This window comes from Rutidosis leptorrhynchoides, chromosome 3 (assembly GCF_046630445.1).
Source record: "Rutidosis leptorrhynchoides isolate AG116_Rl617_1_P2 chromosome 3, CSIRO_AGI_Rlap_v1, whole genome shotgun sequence".
Taxonomy (NCBI): domain Eukaryota; kingdom Viridiplantae; phylum Streptophyta; class Magnoliopsida; order Asterales; family Asteraceae; genus Rutidosis; species Rutidosis leptorrhynchoides.
In genome coordinates this window covers 27,247,760-27,269,646 of record NC_092335.1, presented here as the reverse complement: position 1 = coordinate 27,269,646, position 21,887 = coordinate 27,247,760, and the positions used below count along the sequence as shown (strand labels likewise).

At 36.7% G+C, this 21,887-nt stretch overlaps 2 protein-coding genes and 1 pseudogene across 4 annotated transcripts; all 3 read left to right on the top strand.

Annotated features, from left to right (window-relative positions):
• The first annotated feature begins 4,713 nt into the window (after nucleotides 1–4,713).
• On the top strand, nucleotides 4,714–7,928 carry LOC139895887 (pentatricopeptide repeat-containing protein At2g39620-like; annotated as a pseudogene).
• On the top strand, nucleotides 7,490–9,906 carry LOC139899801 (THO complex subunit 4B-like). The gene is made up of 6 exons (XM_071882636.1): nucleotides 7,490–7,494; nucleotides 7,531–7,546; nucleotides 7,891–7,998; nucleotides 8,254–8,322; nucleotides 8,584–8,780; nucleotides 9,720–9,906. The coding sequence occupies exons 1-6, from the start codon at nucleotides 7,490–7,492 to the stop codon at nucleotides 9,904–9,906; spliced, it is 582 nt and encodes a 193-aa protein (XP_071738737.1).
• Nucleotides 9,907–10,768: 862 nt separating this feature from the next.
• Nucleotides 10,769–21,606, top strand: LOC139895886 (uncharacterized). Of its 3 annotated transcripts, none has more exons than XR_011776066.1 (6): nucleotides 10,769–11,056; nucleotides 19,736–19,849; nucleotides 19,923–19,996; nucleotides 20,254–20,368; nucleotides 20,438–20,622; nucleotides 20,757–20,861. XR_011776066.1 is itself a non-coding variant. In XM_071878432.1 (6 exons), the coding sequence occupies exons 1-3, from the start codon at nucleotides 10,860–10,862 to the stop codon at nucleotides 19,944–19,946; spliced, it is 306 nt and encodes a 101-aa protein (XP_071734533.1). In that variant the 5' UTR covers nucleotides 10,769–10,859; the 3' UTR covers nucleotides 19,947–19,996; nucleotides 20,254–20,368; nucleotides 20,438–20,622; nucleotides 21,486–21,606. The 3 variants fall into 3 exon arrangements, 2 of the variants coding, with proteins under 2 accessions (XP_071734533.1, XP_071734532.1); XM_071878432.1 differs by lacking the exon at nucleotides 20,757–20,861 and adding an exon at nucleotides 21,486–21,606 and having other exon boundaries at nucleotides 10,769–11,027; XM_071878431.1 differs by having other exon boundaries at nucleotides 10,769–11,027.
• Nucleotides 21,607–21,887: the final 281 nt, after the last annotated feature.

Sequence of the window (21,887 nt, the reverse complement as noted above, 5' to 3'; positions counted from 1 at the left end):
GAAAGTATATGACCTATTTGTAGCCATATAAAATGCAAAAAAAATGTTAGACAATTAACTTTACTGGTTCAGCTGGTAACTTGTTAAATGTGTGTACATCGATACAACTTTTAAGAGTATATAACCTACATTAGTATTTTTTTAGGGTATATAGCCGATATTAGGAAAAAAATGAAAGTATATGATCTATTTATGACTTTAACTCATTTATTTATGTGTATACTAATGTATATAATAACCCTTAAAATTGCCACTAGGTTTTATATTTATGCAATATAGCTAACCAACCTATTCAACAAATATTTCACATGAACAAAAAACATCACGTTCACGTGTATTTTTCATCTATTATATTTCTTCCTGTTTGTAAGTTTAATAAAGGAACTAAAGTAATCAAAGAGGACGGTTTTCATGATCAGTATAATAAACAAGCTAAATAAGCAAGTCAAACTGGATTAAACTAACACCTTGACTGCAGCAGCCGCCCTTATTACAAGCATAAATGGCCATTCAACCCCCTTAGTTCCATCCACAATCCAAGTCTTCATATTGACAGGTACAACTCTTACTTCTTGTATGTTTACATCAGATACATTCATTTTTGTATCTTTATTCGCCAGATATCGAAAACCTTGACCGTTTTTAACAAAACTCGAGTTGTCTCCTGCATAAGAGCACAATCTCGCTTTCTAGATATTAATGTGTATCATAATGTTCCTTTTGCAGGCATTGTTAACAAAAATACTTTGGGAATGAGCTACGGCATCCTACCATCGTTTTTATCTAAACTATATAGCGTTGGTAAGTAGATATCTTGTATCATTTGCTTGAGTTTGTTCATATAATTGGGACCATCTCACTTTAGTAGTTTTGATGACTACTAACATAAGTTTTAAATCAAATACTTTAAAAAACATGCAGGAAACATGAATAATGAAGTGTCCTCCTCGTCCACTTTCCACGAGGGACTTGCAGATATACCAGACGACGACAAAATGTATGTATATAATTATATAAACTTATGTCCATTATATAAAAAGTAAGTTCAATACTCTGCAACTAATGCAGTTTTAGTTACTTAAAAACTGTTTTACCCTTGTAGAATGTACAACGACCCATTAAAATGTTATTTAAACACATATGCATCTTCATTATGTACAAGGACCCGTTGTTATAACTTACTTATAACAATGTATGTAAATTCACAGAATCTATGGCCAAAACTTTCGACTTGACCCAGAAGTGCATAACTACTATCAACAGCCTGAGCATAGACGACTTCTTGATAATGTTCCTATTCAACGCCCCTTTATGATCGACTACCAATCTGCACTTACAGACAGTAATTATAGTCCTGGTCTGAACAAGAAACGTATGAATGATGTTCACGATCAAAAGGTTGTAAACAAGAAACTTGCACATAAGGAACAAATACAACGAATTAGATGTGTAAGAGAACGGGTTTGTATAATTATTAACATGTAATTGGATAGCTCATTTTATGGACATCTTAACTACCATTAATGAATGAAATTAATAATTATGAAATGTGATACAGGTGCCTATGAGAAGAAGCCAAAAGCTAGCTGACAAGATTACAGCCCTGCAGAAGCTTGTCTCTCCTTAAGGAAAGGTTCTATATTTTCGACAATTTTCTTTATTTTTTGTGTATTTTTGTAAACCAAATATCGAAGTATGATACATAATCGGTTTTTGAATAAACAAATCTTATACATAATTCGTGGCTTGTGCAGACAGACACCGCTTCAGTGCTTCAAGAAGCTCATATCTCTATCAATCTCCTTCATGACCAAATTCAGGTATATTTCATTATCATAAAGCTAAGTCCTAACCTAAAATCATTATAGCCGACTATAAATGTCAATGTAAATAGTAATAGGAATAATATATTATGTGAACAGAAGTTGCTGCAGGATACACAACACAATGAGGAGGTAGAATCAGGCTTATGCAACAGAGGTCTATGTTTAGTTCCTATATCAAGTGTTCTCATGAAGCAGAGTATTACGCCCAGAAACTTAGAAACTACTAGTGATCGTGGTCTAAAGTGATCAAACTAACCATATAAGGCACCCTGCCAGAATAGTTTTTTTTTTTTTTTTTTTTTTTTTTTTTTTTTTTTTTTTTTTTAATCAACTATAACATGAAAGAGAGATTGGTACTTGTATAGTCATGTAATTTTCAGAAAGCATCTACTGTACGAGTTATAAAACATGTTCGTCATTCATATTATCGAATAGCAAGTGATTTGAGATTGTCATATTCTCAGAGATTAATAGAGTTTGGATATCACTAGCAACATATTTGAGTTGCAAAAACTATCACAAGATAACCTGTTTAGTATAACCGATTAAAATTAATCCACTTACGGAGTATATGATATGATAGTCCCAACATAAAAAAATAAAAATAAAAAATGTATCCGTTTACCCGGTTATAAGTTTATTATATAACCCGTAGACTGTCATTTTTAGTATTCCGTAGTTAAAAAAGAACCTGGTTCATCTGTATGATATACTATATATATATGCCACTTTTTAAAATCTTTAGACCAATACAAGCAATCATGTTTTAGATTTTTTTTTTTATTTTTTTTTTTTTTTTTTTTTTTTTTGAAAGGCAAGAAGATTATATATATAAAAATAAAAGAAGTACATGAAAACACTAGCAAGAAGCTAGAAACACACCGATCGCCTAAAACGCACACGAGACGACGCAAAAACCTATAATAAACTCGCACGAAACCCTAAAGGGACATTAGCTCGAAGACACACAAAAACACCCGACGACACTAAGGAGACTCAGGGGGTTCATTATCCGAATCCGAGGGCGCACAAGAGGAGCAACATGAGCAGCAACCAACATCATCATCGTCCTCATCCGAAGCATGCATCACATTCTCGATAAAATATCTTTCATGCCAACGAAAATTTTCTCGACGTCGTCTACGTTTCATATTACTCCTCCCCCAAACGTATTTAATAAAATGACTTTTAATCAATGGGGGAATTTTTTTCTTCTTAACACGAAAACGAGCAACTTTAGTCACGTCCTGCGATTCGACACATTCGCGTTTGTTTAGACAAGAGTCACCCAGATCTCGATCATCGGAAACTAGGTTCGTCCCATTTGCTGCATAATTGTTTAGCTCAGAAATAATACATTGGGCTGGCCCACATGGTGTATTAGTCTCAAGCCCACCTTGAGTTTTCAATGGACTTTTAGGTTCAGGAACCGAAAAATCACGCATGCAATCTTTACCCAATCCCAAGTCACGCGTGCATTTAACTCCCTCGAGATCTGCAGAGCAGCCATTGGAATTCACAACATCGACGTTCGGACATTGATAATCACACATCGACGGTTCCACGTCTGAGATTAAATTCGGTGAGGAATCGACCGGAAATTTAACGGAATCAACCTGAAACACCTCAGATTCAACCTGAAAATCCTCACACGCATCAGAAGCAGACTTCTTTTCGAAGCAGACGTCGGCCGGGATGAACTCACCTTCTTCAGTTTCATCTGAACCATCTGCATATCCAGGTTTAATTGGACGGTCTCCGGATTTATCCTTGTTCCCTTCATCCCAGGTTCCAAAATTCACATCCTCACTTGAAAAAATATTTTCTCCCACGCTAGAACTTTTGTTCGGTTCTGAATTGGACTGATTTTTTGTGGACATTTCAACAGCAACTCCAGAATCTGCCTCAAAAACCTTTTGATTCACTTCGACCAATGACCAGATTAGTCGATCCTTGTTGAAACTAAAGACTAGATTGTGATTTTTCACCGACTCGGGGAGATTAATTTCGATATATTTGTCACCGATTTTTAACTCGATACTATTGTTTACAGGAATCTGAGACACCTTGGTGACGTTGATAGAACCTGTAAGTGACTCAACGAAGCTTTTCCCTTCCCATTTCGATGGATTGGACAGCCCACAGCTCCAAGGAGCAGGTGGAAAGTCATCAAATCCCTCAACATTCATTTTTTTCTCACGATCCGTACACGGTGAACGATGAACAATATTTCTTTCCAAGGCCTTGTAAGCACGAATCCACTTCCCATTAACTTGAATGGTATTCAGGGTTTTTGTGAAAGAATCGACATCAGTAATGTCGTCAAAACGAACATACCCGAAACGTTGACCGCTCGACAATCTCTTTCGTGGAAAGAACACATCTATAAGAGTACCGTACTTCTCGAAAACGTTCCGGCAATCTACTCGAGACCATGACTCCGGGAAATTGAAGATCAAAAAGGATGTTACTCGATTATCACACGACTTTGAACTCGAGTAGCCATTTGGCTTCGACATGCTGATCAAAACATCTTCAGCCAGTAGACTGGCCTGCGAAAATGCTGTTGTCGGGTGTGGGAGTAATGTGGTTGAATGTTTGTTTATAAATGGCTGGGATTGTGGATGATAAGTTTATAGCAGTACATGTTATAGTTCTTGACTGCCAATTAATTAATGTTTGATCCAGGTTTTGATGGATGGAAAATTTTGATTTTGATTTTGATTTTGATTTTATATGTGTGGGTTTATGATTTTTGAATGAATGAAGAAGTTATTAAGGTGGAGGAGAAAAAGAAGGTTAAAAGAAAGTGAATAACATATGAATAACATATGATTTTTTGCAATCATGTTTTAGATCCATCGTCATCCTTCATGAAACTCAAATCAGAAAGATGAAACAAATCAAACTCTTCCTTACATACAATCATCGCAACTTACATCCAAAACACCTTAATTCCATCTCCAAAGCCTTTCATAATTACCCTTCACAAATTTCCTTCAACAATCACCACCATATAATCAGTTTCATCTCCACAGCTAAAACCCTAAACCACCTTCTTCAAATTCACACCCAATTAATAGTCACAGGCTTCGCACACAGCAATTATACAAACTCCCATCTCATACAATCATACTCATCCTTCAAAAAAATCAATCTTTCTCGATTAGTATTTAATTCAACATCATATCCAAATGTTATATTATGTAATTCAATGATTAAAGCACATATTAGATCAAAACAATATCAAGAAGCAGTAATTATATACAATAAAATGGTAAATAATGACGATTTTATAGTACAGCCTGATAAGTACACTTATACGTATGTACTTAAAGCTTGTACTTTGCTTTTGGATATTGAAAAGGGTGTTTTGATTCATGAAGAGATTGTTAAGAATAGGTTAGAATATGATATTTACATTGGGACTGGACTTATAGATATGTACTGTAAATGTGGGCAGTTGGTTTGTGCACGTGAAGTGTTTGATAAAATGCCTCAGAGAGATGTAGCTGTGTGGAATGCCATGGTGGCAGGGTTATCGCAAAGTTCTGATTTCGGGCAAGCAGTCGAGGTTTTTCGGAATATGCAGTTTGATGGGGGAGTTCAGCCTAACAGTGTTAGTTTGTGAATTTGTTTCCTGCAGTTTGTAAGCTATCAAGTGTTAGATTGTGCAATTGTGTTCATGGGTATGTAATTAGGAGACGTTTTCCAAATAATGTTGTGAATGGATTGATTGATGTGTACTCCAAATGTGAAAGAACTGATATCGCTTATCAAGTATTTGAACTGATGCAAAATCCAGACGATGTTTCATGGGGTACAATGATGGCTGGATTTTCACTCAATGGGTGTCACTATGAAGTCCTGGAATTATTTGATCAAATGATGAACAGTGGTCTAAACGTAAATATCGTATCAGTTGTTAGTGCTTTATCAGCAGCTGGTGAAATACACGATTTAGAAACAGGAAAAATCATTCATGAATGTGTGAAGAAAAACAGGTTTGATTCTGATATTCGTGTGTGTACACCTCTTATAACAATGTATGCAAAATGTGGAGAGTTTGAAAAGGCTCGAGATTTATTTCATAATCTTTCTGGAAAAGATATGGTAGCTTGGTCTGCAGTTATTGCAGCATTTACACAATCCGGTTATTATGAAGAAGCGATTTCCTTATTTCGTGATATGCAGTTTGCAGGATTTGAACCAAGTATGGTAACAATAGTTGGTGTTCTTCCCGCATGTGCAGAGTTATGCTGCAAGAAACTAGGAAAAAGTTTACATTGTTATTCAATTAAAAAGGGAATTAACTCTGATATGTCTATAGAAACTTCACTTGTTGCCATGTATGCCAAATGTGATGACTTTAAATCAGCAATGTGTGTTTTTGAGCGAATGTGTTATAAAGAAGTTGTGGCGTGGAATGCTTTAATTAATCAGTATGCTCAGATTGGTGAGGCTAATCTTGCGGTTAATATGTTTTGTAGATTACGGTTAACTGACGTGCACCCTGACCCGGGTAGCATTGTGGGTGTGGTTACATCGTTGGCCCATTTAGCCGATTTTAACATTGGAACCATGGTTCATGGGTTAGTTATAAAATATGGGTTTGAATCTGATTGTCATGTTAACAATGCTCTTATTGATATGTACGCGAAAACCGGGAATCTTTCTTATGCTGAACTTTTGTTTGGATTAACCGAATTTAAAGATCAAGTTATGTGGAATGTGATGATTGGAGGTTATACGCGAAACGGGCATGCTCAAAAATCTGTTTTAATGTTTAACAGAATGAAAGTTGAAGGTTTTAAACCCGGTTTAGTCACGTTTGTGAGTTTACTACCAGCAGTTGCTTACTTGTCAGACATAAAAGAAGGTGCATCGTTGCACGGTGCGATAATATGTACCGGATTGTTTTCGTATACTAAAATTGGGAACGGGCTTATTGACATGTATTCAAAATGTGGGCGCGTTGATAATGCATTAGCTGTTTTTGATGAAATTAACGATAAGGATACAGTTTCTTGGAATGTAATGCTGGCTGCATACGCATTAAACGGGCTTGTGAATTGTGCATTTGAGTTTTTTACACTTATGCAAGATAATGTTGTTGAAATCGACTCAGTGTCGTTTTTGAGCATGTTGTCTGCTTGTAGACATGCTGGTTTAGTTGAAGAGGGAAAAAATGTGTTTAATTTAATGAAAAGGAAATATTGTATTGAGCCAAAGTTGGAACATTATGCTTGTATGGTGGATTTGTTAGGACGAGCGGGTTTGTTTGATGAAACATTAAGGTTAATTGAGTCGATGCCAATGGAACCAGATGCGGGAGTTTGGGGTGGGTTATTGGGTGCGTGTCAAATGCATTGTAATGTGAAGTTTGGTGAGTTAGCTTTAGATAATCTTGTGAAGTTAGAGACGGTTAATCAAGCTCATTATGTGGTTTTATCGAGTATTTATGCAGAATCAGGCCGATGGGCTGATGCTAAAAGGTTAAGGATGAGAATGTTTGATACGGGGGTTAAGAAAACTCCCGGGTGTAGTTGGATCAGCGATAAACGGGATCTACTATTGTCCGAAGGATGATAAAATGAGCTTATAATATGTATAAGATACTTTAGAAGTTCCTTGTTAGAGATTCTTTTCATATACTAAAACTAATGATGTAAAATGTAAATTTTGATATAATTGTTTGTATCAGGAATTTTGATATAATGGTTTGTAAAATGTAAAATGTAAACTTTGTCCCTCAGGTGATGTTTTAGGGTTTCTAAACAAATTACTTCAGTGGCAGTTTAAACCTACGTTCAAATTCTATCGCCCACAATAAAGTGAGAGGAATTTGGTGGTTAAAACTAGGTCCATTTATCATAACTGAATGCTAATAACGAAGATTTCTCGGACATGAGAATCACTAATATGTAATCAGTCATTATTGGCGAGTTATTAATAATTCTGCTGAAAATCTTAAAATTAAAATTATAGTTGTATACAAAATACTCGTATAAGTTTTGCCGTGTGTATGTATTACATTTTTTAGGGTTAACTGTTGTGATTGCAGGCTTATCATGTGCAAGAAATGCTGGTTGGAGGCAAGGGTAATTCTGAAGCAGGGACAAAGCTTTATATCTCTAATTTGCACTATGAAGTTACTAATGAGGATATGAAGGTATATATATATGGATTATTGGATTTATACACAAAGCTGTTTTAAATGTATTATGGTTAATATGTGTTGAATAAGTGATTTTATGCTGCTTTCGTTTAATAAATGTTAGACCACTCGCTATAGTGGGGGTTATCTGGGAGTTTTTTGGCTGATGTGGTAGTTTTGTGAAAATACATGTCGTGAGAGTTGTTCGGTACCTATTTATGCTATATTTGAAACTATATTTTTGCTTCATACTCATGTGGCCATCTGCAGGTGCTGTTTTATGATGTTGGAGAGTTGAAACGCTACTCAGTCCATTATGATAGAACTGGAATTTCAAAGGTATACTAAAGCTTAAAGTTTCAAAACGCCTTTAATGATATGTAGTTAGTGTATCAACTATCAAATAAACTGTAGGTAGCTTTTATGCATTTAAAATACAGTTAGTTTGTTAAATATATTCTTTCACTTTAGCTATTTTTTTTTCCTTGGAGATAAAGCATCGCCTGAATCAACCATTTCACAAATAAATGGGTTGAAATTGTCATGTGTTGCATATATATTTGCATCTACTATTGTCTTATAGAAGAGTTTATCTGACAGGGAACTGCAGAGGTTGTGTTTGTTTGCCAGTCAGATGCGGTTGCTGCAAAGAAGAGATATAACAATGTACAGCTTGATGGCAAACCTATGCGGCTTGCATTGGTTGGAGTAAACATTGTTACCCATGTTCCTGTTGCGCCCATGCAAAAGGGTGTAACAGGAAATAATCACACCAATAGTTCTCGAAAAATTCTCTAGTTTGTTAAATTAGTTGTTGCATCAGTAACATGACTATTCAGTATTTCAGTTTATTAAAAATTATGCAGGATGCTTGCTAGCTGGTTTAATTTTCTTCATAGAAATTTAGGATAATCTGGAGTGTTGTCTATTAATATTATGCATACGGTAAAATAACTTTAAGGCTATCAATTGGCGGTATGAACATTGTGTGTGAAATGATGCACCTTGTTCTGGGAATATTATATATTTGTTACCAACGCTGTTAGGCGCGAATGATACTTGTTGCTTTAGATATCGGGGCTCACTATGTGGAAGCTCTTTGCAAATATGGGTGAGGATTCGATCCCCATTGGTGTCAAGAATATGCACGGCATCTGACTCTTACATGATGGGTTTTCATAAAAAAAACAGGGTTTGAAACTTTGGGTGTCCCTGTCGATCTACTCATTATGATCCAAATGGTGCTCTCATGCTAGTGTCCTTATAATGGGTTGGGATTCTATAACTTGGTCTATTAGGTTACTTTTTATATATGCATAAAGAAAATGTAATAATAAATAAATAAATTTAATAAATAGTGGGCTCCCTATTTTCTCTGTCACAAACCCAGTAACATGATCAATCAGGTTATTTTATAACTGGAGAGGATTCTTATCCGGTGACAATACACAATTAATTTTATGTTCATTTATTATATATTTATCATTTCATCGGTTATATGGAAAGATTAGCTAAGAATGAAAGGTAATAGGATTGAAAGTTTTCCAAATGTGGCCCAAAACTATTTGTTGTAAAAATATTTGATACTTTATTACCTTATAAAGAGAATTTAGAACTTTGGACCCGTAACACAACAAACCGGACACTGTTGGTTTCTATCCATTCTATGCTCTCTTGATCCTATAAAGTGTCTTTGTGAATGTAGTCCTTTTCAAATGTGTGGACACAATTTATAGCGCTTGTCATTTTTTCTCATTCGACAGCACCCGAGGGAGAATTGTTGGAAGAGGACAAGAGCGTGGTGGAATTGGATCTCGTGGATCTAGGAAGGATCAGGGTTGCGGTCGTCCTCAGGAAGTATCAGTGGAAGATTTGGACGCTGATTTTGAGAAATATCGTCTACAAGCAATGCGTATAAATTAAAAATTTGTACTTGACCCTTTGATAACAATGGAATTACTCTGTGAACATGTTTAAAGCAAGATTTCCTGTAATTCACTTGTGAAGGCCTTTACAAATATATTAGCTAAGATGGTGAACTTAGTTTTGCTCCGTGGGTTGCGAATGATGTTTTACTGAATATTGGTTAATATGCAAAAGATTTCGTGTTCAATTGTGACCTTCTGAAGTTCCTAAACAGAAGATTTATTCGCTTTTATGCAATGCTTGCAAGTTGCAACAATAAAGAACTCGGTTCAAACGCGTTAAAGAGCATTTTGTCTATATTGATTTTGATACATCTTTTCTACATAACACTGAGATTAACTTGGATACTCTATGAATTGTGAAAGCTTCATGCCACCATGGACACAAAAGTTGTATCAATAAACATAATTTATTTTAACATTATTAAAGAACTATTGGTTTGATTGACTGAGAGATTCTATATAGTCATTAGTTACATTAAATGGTAAAAATACAAAAATTCTCTTTTAAGGCTAATAACTTTTTTTTAAAACCATCAGCCTATGGCACTACAATGACAGTAATTCTATACCTATTTTGTTGAAATGAAAGCAAGCAAAACTTATATGACAACAATCAAATTCAAAACAATTTTATCAAAAAGGATTGTATATACAGGATTAGTCATGTTATATATATTTTGTGAGAATGAAAGTAATCTCTTAACATAATTGGTCATGTTATAGATTTTTTATTTATTTTTTTATCAAAGAAATAAATAAATAAATAAAAATAATTATGAAACGACTCTCTTTGAGCATATAGGAATAGGAACAAGCACAGCGTGCGTCCCACGAACCCTATGTTCTCGCTTTCCCTCGGACCACCATTCCATTTCAAAATTGAAAATCCCCCAATTTTTGTACACCCAAACAGACCACCCCCGTCACCGGCGATGAAAGGAAGTTCCGATGAATCACCGGCCTTACCGTCATCATCATCTCCTTCATCTCTTAATTTCTCTACATCCACCTCTGGTCTGGCGGGAGCTATCGGTTTTGTTGACTGTGAAGAAAAAGGAAAGTTGCAGATGGATCCCGAAGCCGTTACTATTCTTCAACTTGTTAAATAACCTGCAGGTGATGTTTCGGTCTGCGGCCTGAATCAGGTAGTTTTTGTGCTTCAATTGTGTACGGAAGGGTTAGGGTTTATCAAATATATAATATATATATATATATATTTTGAAAGGCAAGCAAGTATATTCAATCTGTAAAACGAGATGTACAATAGAGTAAGTGCCGACAATATAATGGCCACTTACAAAACAAAAAAACAAAACACGACAAAGCTTAGTTTGCGAAGAGAGCAAACCAAGCAACACGAGGTAATTACAATAAAAAAATTACAAATTACATGATAAGATACACATTCGGATTATGAAGCCAAATCAACCAATCGAAGTTCTTTCCTTTCGATCTTCTCGAAATCCACTCAAAGGACTTGATTTGTATTTCATTAAGAATCATCGGCGCGGTCCAAAGTTTTTCACGAAAGACCATAGTGTTCTGATTTTTCCAAATGAAATACGCACAAATCCATTCGATAGCTTGTATTATTTTTTTTACCGAAACCCGAGCAAGTATTTGAGATATTACCACGTAGAAGTTCTCCCAAACTATAATTTGAAAAGGATCCCAAGTTCCACTAGTTAAAAACACGATCCCATATATCTATAGAGTGCTTGCAAAAAATTAAAATGTGTTCCACGGATTCTAAATCATCGTTACAAAGAGGGCATCTCACGGAGTGAAGATCGATACCCCTTTTGTCAAGTTCGCACCAAACTGGGAGTCGCTTTTTGAGGGCACGCCAAACAAATATCTCTATTTTTCTCGGTACCAAGTTGTTACGCATTGTCTCCATACCGTCCACATGACCCGCAAGAAATTGCTCATCAATCAACATGGATAAGGCTTTAACAGTGAATTTACCCGTAGTGCATAACGACCAAGTAGTATGGTCCCTTCCTTCCGGCTCAAACCCATACAAAACCAGCAGATCCATAAGAGAGTCCAGTTCACCCGCGCTACGCCCAGTGGGCCTTCTGACCCAATCCCACGAAAACTGAATGCCATCCGCTTCTGAGACTTTGATTTTGTCACTAACAGTAGCTGTAGCCGAACATTCCAAGTGATATAATCTTGAGAATCTTGAACTTAGTTTGCAATTATCAATCCAAATGTCGTTCCAAAAAGACGTTGAGATTCCGTTTCCAATTTTGGTGACAAAAGAATTCCTGAAGTCGATACTAAGATCATCGATTGCTCTTCCTGCATTGATAATGTTAATCCAAGTACCCGGACCCGAATTGAATCGGATGCCATATCCAAGCCCCCGCCCGAACCATAAATGCTACGAATACTTTTAACCCAAAGTGAGTCGATTTCGGTTTTGAACCTCTACCACCACTTCCCCAGTAACGCCAGATTTTTACTTTTTAAAGACCTAATATTTAACCCCCCTTTTTCAAAAGTGTTTAAGATTTTTTCCCATTTAACCCAAGAAATTTTGGAACCCGAATCCGACCCGCCCCAAAAGAAAGAACGACGTAACCTCTCAAGTTGTTGTAACACGCATGACGGAGCACGGAAGAGTGAAAAGAAGTACAAAGGGAGACTACTTAAAACCGAATTAATAAGGACAATTTTTCCACCAAATGACATCGATCTCATTCTCCAATTTGAAGAAATTTGGTACCAGATTATGAAGACAGAATAGTAAAATTTAAGAACAAGAACTTATTGGAAATCCTTCTCCAATTATAGGAAAACTCATATTACAATCTCCTTATTACATCCCTATTTATAGTTGATTAACCTTATCCATTAAGTTAATCAAGTCTAGTCTAGAATAATCTAGGATAACCAAGTCTAGAATCATCTAGGATAGTCAAGTCTAGAATAAAGTAGAAAAGTCAACGAAGAAGCAAAATTGAAAACAATGACGGCTAGCCCACTTGTTATCCGTTCACATGTTCCACCTCCTCAAATCCATTTGTGATATAATTTCACAAAATAAACCTCTAACTTATTACTTTATGTCAAGATTGGTCCAACAATCACCCCCCCAATCTTGACCTTGAGTAATCATTTATTTCTTTGAGTCTTCAATCCTTTGAACCCCAAGAATCTCTCTCATTTCAGCAAACTTTAACTTCGGCAATGCTTTTGTAAGAATATCAGCCCGTTGCTGATCCCCACTGATGTGTTCAACTTTAATTTTCTCCATTTCAACACATTCTCGTATGAAATGATACCGTGCGTCGATATGCTTACTTCTTCCATGAAATACCGGATTTTTCATCAATGATATTGCTGACTTATTATCAACTTTGATCACGACTTGTTCTTCTTTTCTTCCAGTTATTTCAGCTAAGAGTCCCCTTAACCATGTTGCTTGACAAGGTGCTGCAGTAGCAGCCATAAATTCTGCTTCGCATGATGATAAGGCCACTGTTTGTTGTTTTTGTGAATTCCAAGCAATAGGTCCATCATCAAAGTAGAACACTAATCCAGTAGTACCCTTTCCATCATCTGGGTCCACCGAGAAGCTGCTGTCACTAAATCCAAGTAGGTTATTGCTACCATTCCTTCGATAGTGAATACCCAGGTCTACTGTACCTTTCAAGTACCTGAGAATTTGCTTAACAGCTTGAAGATGAGTAATTTTAGGAGTTTGCATATACCTACTTGCATATCCCACCGAGTATGCAAGATCCGGCCGTGTATGAGTTAAATACCGAAGGCATCCAATTGTTTTCCGGTATTCAGTTGCATCAACACATTTGCTGCCATCATCTTTCATCAACTTCAGACCTGGTCCCATTGGATATTTGGTGGAATTGCACTCCCACATTCCTGCTTCCTCTAGGATTCTTTTAGCATATCTTGATTGATGAATTTTTATTTCATCTATGCCTTGTATTACTTCGAGTCCGAGATAATAAGAAAGTAAGCCCAGATCACTCATCTCGAATTTATCTTCCATTTGCCTTTTGAATTGTTTGATTTTCTCCAGGTTATTACCCGTTACAATCAAATCATCAACATAAATTCCTACCAAAAGTGATCCTTCTTGTGTTCTTTTTGTGTATACAGCTTGTTCAAGCTTACACCTTCGAAATCCATATTCCTTTAGAACTCCATCTAATTTTGTATTCCAAGCACGTGGGGCTTGCTTCAGGCCATAGAGAGCCTTTGACAGTCTGTACACCTTTTGTTCCTTCCCCTTTATCACAAAACCTTCCGGTTGAGATACGAAGACTTCTTCATTGAGGTCACCGTGTAGAAATGCTGTTTTAACATCTAGGTGATGAACATCCCACCCTCTTTGGGCTGCCAAAGCTAGAATAAGTCTAACAGTCTCAAGTCTAGCTACGGGTGCGAATACCTCGTCAAAGTCTACACCATGTGTCTGGATGTAGCCTTTGGTAACTAGCCGTGCTTTATGTCGTGTGACATTTCCTTTTGCATCATTTTTAATTTTGTATACCCATTTTAGTCCAATAGGTCGGTGTCCTTGGGGTAGATCCATTAACTCCCAAGTATTATTCCTTTCAATGGAAGCTATTTCACCTTCCATAGCTTGCTGCCATTCTTTATATCTTGTAGCTTCCCTGAAATTTGTTGGTTCTCCTTCAGTAAGAAGAAGATCATATATATCACTTTGATTTTTCCAACCTCGTGGTGGTGTATCATCATATGTCTCCTCTTCTGCCATAGATGGATCCGACTCATTGACTGTATCTGTCGGGAGACGAGACATCATAGGTCCTCGTTGTTTTACTGTTGTTTCAGGACTGCTAGCATTAGAATGGGTTATGCTTTCCTCATTGGTCGATATTCCTTGACTTGAGGAGTTGCTGCTTTGTGGGCTATATGAGCTACTTGGGCTGCCTGGTTCAGTAGGCCCATTTTCGGAATTTTGATCAGCCGAGACAACTTCACCGGGGTTTATATGTATCACGAATTCTCCTTTGTGATTAGGTTCTTGATTGTATTCTACTCCGGAATGCCAATCCCATTTGCGTGCCTCATCAAATTCCACATCTCGACTGATTACTATTTTCATCTTCTCGGGATCATACATACGATGTGCCTTAGTTCCTGGTTCAGTTCCTAAATAAACCATAGGAATACTTCTGTCATCAAGTTTTTTTACTTGATCTGGAGGTACTTTCACATATCCAACACATCCAAACACACGTAAATGATCAAGATTTGGTCTTCTTCCTTTTAAAGCCTCATATGGTTTTTGATTTTTCAGAATCTTTGTGGGCAACCTGTTTAGAACATAAACCGAGTGACGTACTGCTTCAGCCCAGAAACTTTGTGGCATATCCATTGCTTTAAGAAAACTCCTTGTTGTGCTCATCACTGTTCTATTTCGCCTTTCAACGATACCATTCTGCTGTGGCGTGTAAGGTGCAGTCAACTGTCTTGTGATTCCAGCATAATCACAGTATTGATTGAACTCGTTGGATGTAAATTCTCCTCCCCGATCAGTTCTAAGGACCTTTATTTTCCTTCCATATTGATTTTCAGCAATCGCCTTGAATTTCTTGAATTGCTCAAACGCCTCTCCTTTGGTTTTTAACATGAAAGACCACATAAACCTGCTGTGATCATCAACAATCAGCAGAACGTACCTGTTTCCAGCTTGGGTGGCAGGGGAAATAGGTCCGCACAGATCTGCATAAACCTGTTCCAGTGGATTTTGGGCTCTAGAAGTCGTCTGGACAGGAAAACTTTGTCGTGAATGTTTCCCTGCTAAACATGCTTCACACATCTGTGTAGGGTGGTCAATAACCGGCACTCCATCCACTAGCTTGTTGGTCCCTAGTCGCTTTATTGTATCAAAATTCACATGACCGAGACGGGCATGCCACAACCATGCTGGATCATCAATCTTGGCATGTAAACAAATTGGTGTCCCAACCTCGAGATTAATTTTATACAGCCGATTAGGAGACCTTTGAACCTTCATTAGCAGCGATCCATATGTTAAAAGAATAGATCCTCTTCCTTCTATATCTACATACGAGTTGTCCCCAAACCTCACTGTACCACCAATATCCGTATCAAGTTTTGAAAACAGTCCTTTGTTTCCTGTCATGTGGTTTGTTGCTCCAGTATCTAAGTACCACATGTTTTCTCCACCATCATGTGACTCATACTTTGCTGGAAAAACCTTCTTTTCACTTAGATGAATTACTTCCTTCTCGCTTCTTTGATTGGCTATGGACATCAATAGTGCAGGTCTGTCATCATTAGCCACTGGTAGTTCGGTTGATCTAGCTTGAGTCAAATTTGCTTGTTCTCTTTTCTTTCGTGTTGGACAATCCGATGAGAAGTGTCCAAATGCATCACATCGAAAACACTGCAGCTTGGATCGATCTTTAGTTAAGTTTTCAGTTGTTTGTCTACCAGCAAAAAAGTTTTGTCCGCGGCCTCGACCACCAAACTGTCCACGACCTCGGCCCCTACCCCGGGTGTCTTGGCCATTCCCTCGACCTCGACCAAAGTTGTTTTCCCTTTTCTTTCTTGAGTCCCATCCTTCATAGGACAACAGAAGTTGGTCATGGCTGTTATTTGTAGTCTTTAGACTGGTTCGTTCTTCGTAAGCTTTTAGCCTACCCACAACTTCATGGAATTTCACCGTTTTGAGATCAACCAGTTGTTCGATATTGGCTGCCATATTTAAGAATTTTTCTGGTATGGCAGTTAATATTTTTCTCACCAACGTGGTTTCCTCAATGACGGTTCCAAGTGCAGCTGATTTTGAGGCAATTCCAGAAAGTTTTGCTGCAAAATCATCAATTTTTTCGTTATCTTTCATCCTTGCTGCTTCAAATTCAGCTTTAAGAGTTTGAAGCCTAGCCTCCATTACTCGTTCAACTCCAAGGTGACGGGTCTTAATTGCATCCCATATTTCCTTCGCATGGGTGCAACTTGCAACTTGAAGAATCAAGTCTTCAGGTAAAGACTGATACAAATAAGCGATTGCAGCATTATCCTTTTTCTGATCGACATCAGTTCCAGGTTCAATTGATTCCCAGATTCCATGTGCCTTAAAAATCGCTTTGATCCTAAGCGACCAGATGGGATAATTGGTCGCAGTTAGGATAGGGCACTGGAACGTAAGATGGCTGGTATCCTTGATTGCATCCGAGGTATTGATAATATCCCCCATGAATCTAGTCTTCGATCGACGCTCGTATTTTTCTGTCTTAGAATCTGGTGATTGATCTAGTCCTTTTGATCAACAACACGATCCCTTTTGTAACCTAGCTCTGATACCAATTGAAGAAATTTGGTACCAGATTATGAAGACAGAATAGTAAAATTTAAGAACAAGAACTTATTGGAAATCCTTCTCCAATTATAGAAAAACTCATATTACAATCTCCTTATTACATCCCTATTTATAGTTGATTAACCTTATCCATTAAGTTAATCAAGTCTAGTCTAGAATAATCTAGGATAACCAAGTCTAGAATCATCTAGGATAGTCAAGTCTAGAATAAAGTAGAAAAGTCAACGAAGAAGCAAAATTGAAAACAATGACGGCTAGCCCACTTGTTATCCGTTCACATGTTCCACCTCCTCAAATCCATTTGTGATATAATTTCACAAAATAAACCTCTAACTTATTACTTTATGTCAAGATTGGTCCAACACAATTCGATAACCTTTTTTTAAACTTCTCAATAACCGGATTCCAATCACCAATTTTGTTCATCTTCGACCCAATAGGTAAACCAAGATAGGTAAAAGGGAATTTCCCTACTTGGCACCCAATACGGCTAGCCAAATAACTTACTTCATCGAATTCAACCCCAATGCCATAAATACAACTTTTTTGATAGTTGACTTTTAGACCCGAAGCCAATTCAAAACATTTAAGTAAGTTACGAATACTAAAAACATTCGACCTCGACCAATCACCAAGAAAAATAGTGTCATCGGCGTATTGAAGATGTGATAACACGACTTTGTCCGCTCCGATTTCAATCCCTTTAAAAAGACCCGAATCCGTAGCATCTTTGGTTAAGATGTTCAATCCCTCAGCGGCTAAAATAAATAGAAAAGGGGAAAGGGGGTCGCCTTGCCTTACTCCACGACTTAAGTTAAACTCCTTTGTAGTCGAACCATTAATGAGAGCGGAGATAGATGCCGAACATAAACACGAATGAATCCATTTTCTCCATTTCTAGCCGAACCCCATGCACTTCATGACTTCTAAGAGATAATTCCAATTAAGACAATCGAAAGCTTTTTCAAAATCAACTTTAAAAATAACGCCTTTTCTTTTGGTTGCTTTCAAAAAACGAATACTTTCGTTCACAACTAAAGCACCATCGAGGATATACCGACCTTTTATAAAGGCATTTTGTTCCGAGCCGATTAGGGATGGTATAATCTTCCGAAGTCTATTGGAAAGCACCTTGGATATTATTTTGTAATAACTTCCAATTAGACTAATAGGTCGAAAGTCTCCCAATCCAATAGCATCCGTTTTCTTGGGGATTAAGGTGACAAAAGAGGCATTACATCCCTTAGAAAACTCCCCCTTATTCCAAAACCAAATAATCGCATCAACTAGGTCCGTTTTGATTAGGTCCCAATATCTTTTAAAAAATTTCATGTTGAAACGTCGGGTCCGGGCGCTTTCGAACTACCACAATCAAGAATGGCCTCATGAATTTCCGTTTCATCAAAGCATACCTCCAAAGCATTTGCTTGCTCAATGGAAATAATCGGGTAAGAAAGATCTTCAAGGTTTGGTCGTTCACAATTGTCTTCTCTAAAAATCTTGCTAAAATGGTTAAAAGCCTCGGATTTGATATCATTTGGGGAGTCATTCGACACGCCATTAACTAATAACCCTCGAATGTTACATTATTGTTGTTTCTTTTGATCATTGAATGAAAAAATTTTGTATTCTCGTCTCCCTCTACAACCCATCTAGCCCTTGCCTTTTGTTTTACCATTTCGCTTTTGATACGCTCCTTGTCTAGCCACTGTTTTCGGGTATCCCTCCAAATTTCCAGATCAGGCCCACTTAATGGCCCACGTGACAGTTAATTATGTATGTGTTATGGTAATTGTATACAGAAGGTCTAGGGCTATAGTTGTGATCAAATCTTATGAAGCTGTTTAGTTTAAGTACACAATGCTATATAGAATATCATTTATCTAAAGCTTCGTGCACACTTTAAATAGTCATTTTGAAGATAGAAAAGGATTAAGGTTTGTTAATCTTGCATTTTTTTTTATTTTTTTTAGTAACTGCGGAGCTAGGGTTTTATGTGTGATCGTTGCTATTCATCTTGTTTAGTTTGAGGACAATGCTAAGTTTCGGTGGATTAGATATATGATTGTCTATATATAATGTTTGCTTGTTTTTTTGTTTTAGCTTCTTGGAAGGAGTAGTGAACTATATGAAATTTAGTTTCAGTTTTTGCAAACAAATTGACTTCTTCTAAAAAGAGGATATAGCCAAACAAAACTAAATATTGAACGACTTTGAACTCACGTTTAAGATAATGCATGTATGCAATTAGTATATTATGTAGTAAGTATTATTCTGTATGTATTTTTTGTTACAAATCGTCAGTATTTTGATCACTAATTCAATGATACGAAAATATTTTGCATCCAAGTAGTATTCACAAGACAAGGATTATGAATCACGACTTTTGGATATAAATTGCCAAGTTAATGGTTCAGTGTTTCACAGCGTTTTGCTCATGTACATCAACATAGGTTCTTTTAATTGGTTGCAGGCTACCATACGAGAAGCGGCTGCTTTTAATGCAACCGCCGAAGGGGCTGGTTCTGCTTTGCAAAAGTTACGTCAAAATCGTATTCGTACTACTATTACGAGAAAGGAAATTGAGGTATTTTTAATATTTGTTGTCTTTGTGTGTTCACAACAATCATTATTATTTGATACACACAACAATCATGCAGGAGTATAAGAGAAAAGAGTTATGAAATTGAAGCATGATGGTGCTGTGCCTACTACAATTACTTCTTCACAGCAGGTTAGTTTTTTAAGCAGTTTGTCTGTTATAAAATTTGGTCTCGTATTAAATCTCATATTTTATATATTCTGCTATAATAATATAATAACTAGTTTATAACCCGCGAATTCGCGGGGTTATAAAAATTGTTATAAGGACATTATGTAGTTAGTGAACTATATGAAATTTGTTAAGTAGTTAATGGTGTATATGTTATGGTCCTTTATAAACGTATAGTTCATTGGGGTCACTGAATTCACTTGTTGGCAAGGTTGTAGGCTACCATACGAAAAGTGGTTGCTTTTAATGCAACCACCGTAGGGGCTGGTTCTGCTTTGCAAAAAATTACGTCAAAATCGTATTCGTGCTACTATTACGAGAAAGGATTGTGAGGTATTTTTAATATTTGTTGTATGTGTGTGTTCACAACAATCATTATTATTTAATACACACAACAATCAGGCAGGAGTATAAGAGAAAAGAGGTTATGAAACAGAAGCATGATATTGCTGTTCGAGATGCAAAAAATGCACCCGAGAAGGCTGCTGCTGCTGCAAGATCCTGCGAGTAAACAAACGCAACATCATGAGGATGCGTTACGGGCAGAATTTGCGGGCAAAATAGATACTCTGAGCTTGAAGTTGAAGGTGAATTTTTTTTTTATTATAGCACATTACCACATATCGAACTTGCTTTATGGTTTTACCACATTACCATGAGCATCCTTTTTCAACTTGATGATGATGACTGAAAACTATGATCAACATCTTGCTAAATTCAGGTTGCTATTTGCTTCACTCTCATTTGTGCACGTGCCATTGATATTGGTACGAGTATTAATCCCCACTCCGAATTTGGTTCTTCATTATTCAAAGTTTTACACCTTCCCATTTCACCTTAACGACTCTTTAAATACCCCCACATCTCGAGCGATACATACCTTGTTCTTGTTTGCGTGGGTTTAAGCGAGATACGCCTTGGTACCAGGATGTTTGACACCCAAATGCACCATTTTAACGCTTCGATCACTCACTTGATTAGTTGGTCTTCTCACATGAGAGCAATACTAACCCGATTTTGTCATTTGTCCAAGACTTGGTATATTTATTACTATGTAAAGCATGGATGATGTAATATATGCCTCGGGAATCACCAACTATTCGCGATTGTTGCACTTCACCACAATCGTTTCTTTACCCCAGCTATTCAAATATGTGAATCGTCTCCGAATCGAACCTGCCCATTTACTTGTTCATCAACCTCAGAAAAAAAATCTCTTTTTTTTCCTGTCATGTTGTTACTCGCGCTATTATCAAGATACCAACGGTTTTCTGTTGACTTGGCTTATTCTCTGGTCCAACAAGCTTTTAATGGGTCTGTCAGTCCACAAGACTGAATTAAGCCCAACAAAGCCAAGTACTTTTGATTTTAGTACAATAAGACTTTCTTTTATATTTCATTAATTAATTATTAATATTTTTATACAATATATATTTTTTAAAAATTTCAGGCAGTGGAGTCGAAGATGAAAAGTCTCGATTTAGAAATATGTTCGTTGAAAAATGACAATAGGAGTTGGTTGAAAAGTTAGAGATTGCAAACAGAAGTGCTCAACCATATGAAGAAGAAGCAAAACTTGTGGATCAATTCGAATCCGATAGGTTTGAAGAAACGATTGTGGTTGGGGTTTGTTAGGCCCAATAGATCTATCTTTAGGATTCGCGTCAATTAGGGTGTCTGTTCCCTAATTCTTAGATTACCAGACTTAATAAAACGGGGCATATTCGATTTCGATAATTCAACCATAGAATGTAGTTTCACATACTTGAGTCTATTTTGTAAATCATTTATAAAACCTGCATGTATTCTCATCCCAAAAATATTAGATTTTAAAAGTGGGACTATAACTCAT

Coding starts and splice junctions, on each gene's coding strand:
- LOC139899801 (XM_071882636.1), top strand. Junction 7,999..8,253: donor TTACTAATGAGGATATGAAG/GTATATATATAT, acceptor GGCCATCTGCAG/GTGCTGTTTTATGATGTTGG. Junction 8,781..9,719: donor AGTTCTCGAAAAATTCTCTA/GTTTGTTAAATT, acceptor CACAATTTATAG/CGCTTGTCATTTTTTCTCAT.
- LOC139895886 (XM_071878432.1), top strand. CDS start 10,860: ATGAATCACCGGCCTTACCGTCATCATCATCTCCTTCATCTCTTAATT. Junction 11,028..19,735: donor ACTTGTTAAATAACCTGCAG/GTGATGTTTCGG, acceptor AATTGGTTGCAG/GCTACCATACGAGAAGCGGC. Junction 19,850..19,922: donor TTACGAGAAAGGAAATTGAG/GTATTTTTAATA, acceptor ACAATCATGCAG/GAGTATAAGAGAAAAGAGTT.